The sequence below is a fragment of the Pollicipes pollicipes genome, unplaced genomic scaffold (assembly GCF_011947565.3).
Source record: "Pollicipes pollicipes isolate AB1234 unplaced genomic scaffold, Ppol_2.1 Scaffold_7261;HRSCAF=8764_pilon_pilon_pilon, whole genome shotgun sequence".
NCBI lineage: Eukaryota > Metazoa > Arthropoda > Thecostraca > Pollicipedomorpha > Pollicipedidae > Pollicipes > Pollicipes pollicipes.
This window is the reverse complement of record NW_023597054.1, coordinates 3073987-3081849: the sequence shown is the minus strand read 5'-3', so window position 1 is coordinate 3081849 and position 7863 is coordinate 3073987. Positions and strand designations below refer to the sequence as shown.

At 61.6% G+C, this 7863-nt stretch overlaps 1 protein-coding gene across 1 annotated transcript; it reads right to left on the bottom strand.

The window, feature by feature from the left end:
* Positions 1–129: 129 nt before the first annotated feature.
* LOC119112551 (uncharacterized) lies at positions 130–4772 on the bottom strand. Its single transcript, XM_037236766.1, has 7 exons — positions 4657–4772; positions 4091–4198; positions 2531–2701; positions 1825–2079; positions 1293–1444; positions 949–1062; positions 130–328 (listed from the first exon to the last, which is right to left on the bottom strand). Exons 1-7 carry the CDS (start codon positions 4687–4689, stop codon positions 130–132), a joined length of 1032 nt encoding a protein of 343 aa, XP_037092661.1. The 5' UTR covers positions 4690–4772.
* Positions 4773–7863: the final 3091 nt, after the last annotated feature.

Genomic DNA, 7863 nt, shown 5'->3' with positions numbered 1-7863 from the left:
ACTTCGAAACAATGCAGCATCCAGGCAAAACTTGGACGGCTATATAACGAGAAACCTACGCAGACCTATGTATGTGATGTGAGCAAAGCTGACGCAAGATTAACCAAAAGTCTGCATACATCGACAATACTAGAAGAATGTTGCACCCATGCCCAGGAGAGCGATGGGTCCGCGCTCTGTCCGTGCAAGGGTGCACGAGCCGCGCGGCCGCCGCCCACCTGGAACGGTGTTGAGCAGCAGCTGGAGGAAGGCCTGCGTCAGCGGGTAGCGCCGCTGCACGCACTCGTGCGCCTCTATCAGCTCTCCGAGGCGGCCCGGCGACCACCGACTGCAGCGGGTCGGGCGCCGGCGGCCGGCGCACGGCAGTAACCTGCAGCGTGTCACAGCCATCAGACCGAGCACGGCCGAACCAGGGCCCCCTGGTGGTACGCCAACGAGCGGGGTGGTCACCTATGTCACACGAGCACACAGCAGCGGCACCCGTCACCGGGCCGTGCAGGCGGAGCCATCAGGGACAAACCAGGGCCCCCTGGTGGTACGCCAACGAGCGGGGGTGGGTCAGCCTGTCACACGAGCACACAGCAAGCGGCACCCGTCACCGGGCCGTGCAGGCGGAGCCATCAGGGACAAACCCAGGGCCCCCTGGTGGTACGCCAACGAGAGAGGTGGTCACCTATGTCACACGAGCACACAGCAGCGGCACCCGTCACCGGGCCGTGCAGGCGGAACGATCAAGGGCAAACCATCTCGTAACACACAGCCGACGCTGAATCTGCGGGAAATCAGCGCCACGGCAGGCGCGCGACTTGTAAGCGCGAGGGGTTCACGGTTTGCTGTCCGCAGTTGTTTGGGTTCGGCCGCAGCAGTCGGCGCCATAGGCTATGGCCCTCGCACCAGACTCTCGGCGTGCAACGCGACCGAGCGACGGCAGGAGCGGTGGGTGCTGACCTGTTCCTGTCCATGTGCTCCCACACGTAGTCGGGCTCCACGCGCGCATGCAGAGCCAGCACCTCGGCGGCGTGGTGGACGAACGGCTGCGGCGCACACCCCCAGCGGTAGTGCCTGCGGCCGGGCTTCGTTCAGCACATCGCAGCATACGGAGCAGCCAGCCCGCCACAAAGCGGGGTGCTCGGTGCCGTATCCCGCCCACCATAGAACACAGAGCAGCACACTACGCGCATCAGGACCGGAGCCCAAGCTTACCAGAGCATCCTGCATGAAAACGGAGGCCAGGTCGCACGCGTTACAGCTTTCTCCCGGATGGAGAACAGGCGGGGGAACAAGCGGCTCACCTCTCCAGGATGGGGAACACGAGCTCGATGTGGGGCCGGAGGTGGCGCGCCTGCTCCGGTGTACCATGCTCCATCACCGCCCGCAGCAGGCGCGCCATCGCGCCGGCCCGCTCCGACGTCTCCGGCTGCACGTGCTGCTCGCCCATCTGCCCCTGGGGCAGGCAACAACGACCGCTCTAGACCGGTGGCCAGCAGATGGCGCCGGTACACTATACAGTGCAGGCGGTGGTGGTCATGAGCTGGCAGTGAGCATCATATGCTACAGGCGTCGCCAGTTGTCTTTGATGTACCGATCGTGTCATTAGATTTGCGTGCGGTTTTGAACCCTTGACTACTAACCCCAAATGAGCATTATTTATCAACCACCAGTTTCTTAAAGCTTAAAACTTGGTTGCCACTTGTGTGCCGGTGTGATCGGGCGCTGCCACCGACGACTGATAGCGGCCGGCCGGCCGTCTCGCGGCTGGCTGGCGCCCCCGACGGCCGACGCACGTCTGCTGTGGGCACACGTCTGCAGCTGCGGCACACGCACCTCGCGCTGCAGGTCATCCAGGAAAAGTAGGCCCTGCTGCCAGCCGGAGTGGCTGACGCGCCAGCAGACGAGCCGGCTGGCGCCGGGCAGCAGGCGACCCGTCGCGCCGGCCGGCAGCACCAGCTTCGGCAGCCGCCGCTCAGGGTACCAGTCGTGCTGCAGCGTCCAGTCGTCCAGCGCCGCCACGGCCGTGCCCGCCGGCACCAGCGCTTCCGGCACGGCGTAGCTCGGCAGCCGGTCCAGATAGGAGACCATCTGGGGGACGGTCGGGGGACGGTCAGCGGCACAGACACTGGGAGCGGAGGCACTCGGCGGAGGCGCGCACGGACTGCAGCGCAGCAGCAGCCGTAGAGCAGCGCTACTCAGCGCGGGCAAGCGCGCTTCTCAGGAACGGCCGGACGCCACCACCACCCCCGCCGACAGCGAGGGAAACTGAGCCTCCCATACCCCGGGGCGATACAGCTCCAACCGCAATGTCGCGCTCTATTCAAGCGTCGGGGAGCTGCGTCAGTGCCGTTTCCTCTCGTTGGAGAGATGAAACCACTGCTGACCCAGCACCACGCAGCCATGTTCCAGGCATCAGGCGTACATACCGCAGTTGAACACCTGATAGGTGCACCAGCAGCTCAATCGTACCAGCTTAGATAGACCACCTATCATGGCCCGCCCCTCCCATGCACCGCGGCCGTCGTGCCACCCAACCCACCTGGGCAAGGCTGTCCCGACCGGCCTGCGCCAGCGCGGCGGCCAGCTCCAGCAGTGGCACGCCGTCGGCCGGGAACCGGTCAGCCGCCTCATCCAGCAGGGAGCGCAGTGCCGAGTCGCCCGCCCACAGGTCCTCCGCCAGGTCCGGCACGCACAGCAGCTCGGCGCAGATCTGGAACCGACCCACGCTCGGTACCGGGCGCCGGGACACGGACCACGCTCGGTACAGGGCGCCGGGACACGGACCACGCTCGGTACAGGGCTCCGGGACACGGACCACGCTTGGTACAGGGCGCCGGGACACGAACCACGTTCGGTACAGGGCGCCGGGACACGGACCACGCTCGGTACAGGGCTCCGGGACACGGACCACGCTCGGTACAGAGTGCTGAGACACGGACCTCGCTCAGTACAGGGCTCCGGGACACGGACCACGCTCGGTACGGGGCTCCGGGATACGGACCACGCTCGGTACAGGGCGCTGGGACACAGACCACGCTCAGTACAGGGCTCCGGGACACGGACCACGCTCGGTACAGGGCGCTGGGACACGGACCACTCTCGGTAGAGGGCTCCCGGACACGGACCACGCTCGGTATAGGGCGCTGGGACACGGACCACGCTCGGTACAGGGCGCTGAGACACGGACCACGCTCGATGCAGGGCGCTGGGACACGGACCACGCTCGGTACAGGGCGCTGGGACACGGACCACACTCGGTACAGGGCGCTGGGACACGGACCACGCTCGGTACAGGGCGCTGGGACACGCACCACGCTCGGTACAGGGCGCTGGGACACGCACCACGCTCGGTACAGGGCGCTGGGACACTGACCACGCTCGGTACAGGGCGCTGGGACACGCACCACGCTGGGTACAGGGCGCTGGGACACGGACCACGCTCGGTACAGGGCGCTGGGACACGGACCACGCTCGGCACAGGGCGCTGGGACACGGACCACGCTCGGTACAGGGCGCTGGGACACGGACCTCGCTCGGTATAGGGCGCTGGGACACGGACCACGCTCGGTACAGGGCTCCGGGACACGGACCACGCTCGGTACAGAGTGCTGAGACACGGACCTCGCTCAGTACAGGGCTCCGGGACACGGACCACGCTCGGTACAGGGCGCTGGGACACTGACCACGCTCGGTACAGGGCGCTGGGACACGCACCACGCTGGGTACAGGGCGCTGGGACACGGACCACGCTCGGTACAGGGCGCTGGAACACGGACCACGCTCGGCACAGGGCGCTGGGACACGGACCACGCTCGGTACAGGGCGCTGGGACACGGACCACGCTCGGCACAGGGCGCTGGGACACGGACCACGCTCGGGACCACGCTCGGTACAGGGCGCTGGGACACGGACCACGCTCGGTACAGGGCGCTGGGACACGAGCCGCACGGGGACGCCGGCGGTGGTACACGCGTCACATTCAGCCGTCAAGATGCGCCAATTTGAACATTAGTCAGGATTGCATGATTTTCATGGGTGCGAAACAGACTTTAGGGGAGTTAATCCACCGCTAAAGAGCAACAGAAAACGTGATGCTCACTGTTATCACATCTTTCTCCTCGCCAAGATTACGGGCATCAAAACAGAGAAGAAGTAGGTCCATCATGTTGTAAATGGTGTCACGGGCTATCTTCCCAATCATGGAGGTCTGGAAAAGGGAAACATCACTTCACAAATGTCACCCCGTCATACTGCGGGAGACGATATCGGGTGATGCAATGCGATTGCGACAGACCGCGCTCAAAGCTGCGGTTACACCAGCTCGTACTCATGCTTCACGACAAATGATGCACCTCCATGAATTACATGCAAACATTGCATGAGTAGCTCAGATCGCGAGTGAGTGCAGTGACGAACCGCGTGCGAAATCGCCAGGCGCACAGGCGAAGTGTGGATGTAGGACCCAGCTTGCAGTTATCTCCACGTCCCATATGCAGGTAGTACTCCCTTCAAAATTAGAGTATAAGTAAACGCGTGAGAGCGGCAAAATTATCCCTGATAACGCTTCCTTTGTTATCGAAAACCATTTCCTCTACGACATGAGCCAGTGGCGTCCATACCCACGCCACGACAGCTGCCACTGTCCGGGTGCCCTCCAGCACTGACCCGGCTCTGGAAGACGTCAGCGTCGGTGAGCATGCGGCGCGTGTAGCCGAGCACGTCCAGTTGGCGCAGGCGGCGAGTGATGGCGCGCCGCCGAGCCACCGGCAGCTCGCCGACGCCGTGCAGCAGCAGCAGCCAGGCCAGCAGCAGCGGGCCGTGCTCGGGCTGCGCGCCCAGCGCCGAGAGCGGCAGGTCCAGCGGCTCCCAGCCGGCCGCCGTCGCCAGCAGGTGCTTGGTCGGCGGCACGCAGTCGCTGACCGACAGACCAGTGATGTCACGGCCGGCTGCTACGCAACGGGTGAAGTGGTACGTGGCAAACAGACCTGCATTGTACATATATAATGTTGGCTGGCGGGAGATTATCAGGCGGTTATGATGTACGATATCACACGCACATTTTCAGGCCCTACGTCACTTAAGTTCATTCTTAATACAGACATGCAGAGTCAACATGTCGGCCCTTCGCACATATACCACTTTGACGCGGGTACTTACGTAAAGGTAAGTTGCGGCCGGAAACAAAAGCAGGCTCTCGCCCCGCTTCCTGACGGTGCTGCATGTTCTACCCGCTACCTGAAGATGCCGCATCTCTCGCCCCGTTATCTGACGATGCCACATATCCCGCCCCGCTATCTGACGATGCCGCATCTCTCGCCCCGTTATCTGACGATGCCGCATCTCCCGCCCCGTTATCTGACGATGCCGCATCTCTCGCCCCGTTACCTAGCGGCTGCCGCGTGTACCTTCCCTGCTGATGGCGGTCCCTTTTCCGTCCCGTTGCCTGGCGGTGGCCGAGTGGCGTACCGCCCCGCTTTCGGACGGTGACCAGGTCTCTCGTCTGTTACCTAACGGCGTCGACCAGCGCGTCCAGCTGCAGACCGTGGATGAAGACGACCGTCTCGAGCAGGCAGACGGATCGCACCAGCTCGCTGTGCTGCTCGGTCAGCAGCTGGGCGTATGGCGGACTGCGGCCCAGTCCGTGCCTCTGAGGGGCACCACACACTGTGCGTTAGTCGTGCTCGCCGCGCCGTCCGCGAGACGCCGCGGTCGCCGCGCCACAGGCGGCAGATCACGCGGCCCACCGGCAGGGCTCACAAAGCGGCCACAGCCACACCACCGGCGGCCCTCGGATGACCCGGTCCAGATCCGCCAGGCGACGGGAGACGGCTGGCCACACCAGAGACAGCGGGCGAGCAGACGACACGACGCAGATCCCCGACCGCCTCTCAACAGAGGCGCAGGCAGCGCTGATGGCAGGCAGCCCTGACGGCACAGGAGCGCCGCCCTTTCTGTCGAGCACAGGTGCCGGCGCTCGGCCGCTCAGAGGCGCGCCGCCACTGACCGTGAAGAGCAGGACGAAGCGCTTCAGCTGGTGCGGGTCCGGCCCACGCCGCTGCTCGCAGTAGGTCAGCAGACACTGCAGCAGCTCGGCCTGCTCCTTGAGCGCGCTGCTGACCCAGGACTCCTGCGCGGCCGGCGAGCCGAGAGCCTCGTGGCGCCGCCAGACGGGCGCCGGCGCCGACACCGTCCACGACAGCTGGTCGAGCAGCGCCGTCAGCAGCTGGCCGTCCTTGTCGATCAGCTCCAGGAACTTGGCGAACAGCGCCTAGAGTGCGAAACAGTGAGCGGCGACGGAGCGCGTCCGACATGGGTAACGCAGCCGGCCAGTGAAATGCCAAGAGGCGGGATAAAACTTTCCTTTCCCAGTAAACTTGCCACCCTGACTAGACACACCATACCAAAGGCACTAAATGCCCTGTGCTCTACCTAGATGAGTGGCAGGCCAGCCAACTGACCTGGTCCTGGGTGATCCTGACCCAGTGGTGGCAGCGTGACCTGAGCCCGTGGCCTGGCATGAGTGTTCCCGTCCTTGTGAGGATCAGGCCCGGCCCAGCGGCCTGTCACAGGACTCCTGTCATTGTGGCAGGACATGATCTGAACAGTGAACTGACAAGGATGGCTCCAGTCCCTGTGTGGAGCCACTGCCAGTGACCTGGTAAGGGTGGCTCCAGTCCCTGTGTGGAGGCACTGCCAGTGACCTGGTAGGGGTGGCTCCTGTCGCCGTGGCGGGCGATAATCTGGCGCAGCCCCATCAGCAGGTACAGCCGCTCTGTGTGGTAGAAGCGCCACACGCTGACCAGCAGCGCCTGCTGGTGTCGCTCCGACGACAGCAGCGCCGCCAGCGAGCGACGCGTGCCGCGAAACTCGCCCACTAGGTAGCAGCAGAGCAGCTCCCAGGCCACACGCTCCGAGACATCCTGCGGCAGCCAGCGGCAGCGATCAGCGCCCTGCCACACACCAGGCAGCTAGTTGTGTTCCTTCACTCATTCTCATGTCTGTGCAGCACAGCAGAGGATGGCAGCACAGAGCCAGCCATTGAGTTGGTCAGCATGTGCCTCTTAGTTTGTTTGAACAGATACCATATTAAGCTTGTTATAACACACAATGATTCAGGAAACAGAAGCAGTTTAGTTAAGCACTGAACTGTGACACCTTTGCGACTATGCTACTCAAAACAAGAAAGATTAAAGTAAAGGTCAACTTTAGTCATTAAATTGCCTGAAATCAACCAATGACAAGATTATAAAAAACTAGGGGAATGCAACTTACAATCAGCTTTGCAACCTTGGCTACGAAGTCCTTTTGAGCAGGGGGAATATTTGTATGTGATGTGTTCTTGTCATCCATGACAGAATTGGAATAGTAGAGAATGCCTTTAGAGAACTTGGCCTTGCTAGACTCCAGCTGTTTCCCAACAATGGAGTTGGAGTACACCACACTGGTCCCAGAGAGGATTGACCAGAGTGACTCATTGCTGAAAAGTTGAAAAGCCAATGAAACTGATTAAATGCTGTACTAAATCAAAGCTTAACAGCTGAATGTAAGTGAACAAATATTGCATAGCTATATGCAATTACATCAGATCAGACAGAAACACAGCATCTGCCATCTTTTAATAATGATAACATTCTTATAATCAAGCATCTATAAAATTGCTCACTGACACTCAGTCTTTTGTCAACAACCAATTGATGCACATATGCATGCTGTGCAGGCCATTTCTGTTTTGTATCTTCTAAGAAAACAGCTTTAACAGGGACCATAAACACATGACTCAGTCAAACAGTAGCATATAAATTCATCAGCCTAACACAAATGTTAACAGTAGCATATTTAACATACATGTAATAATCTGTCATATATCAGCTG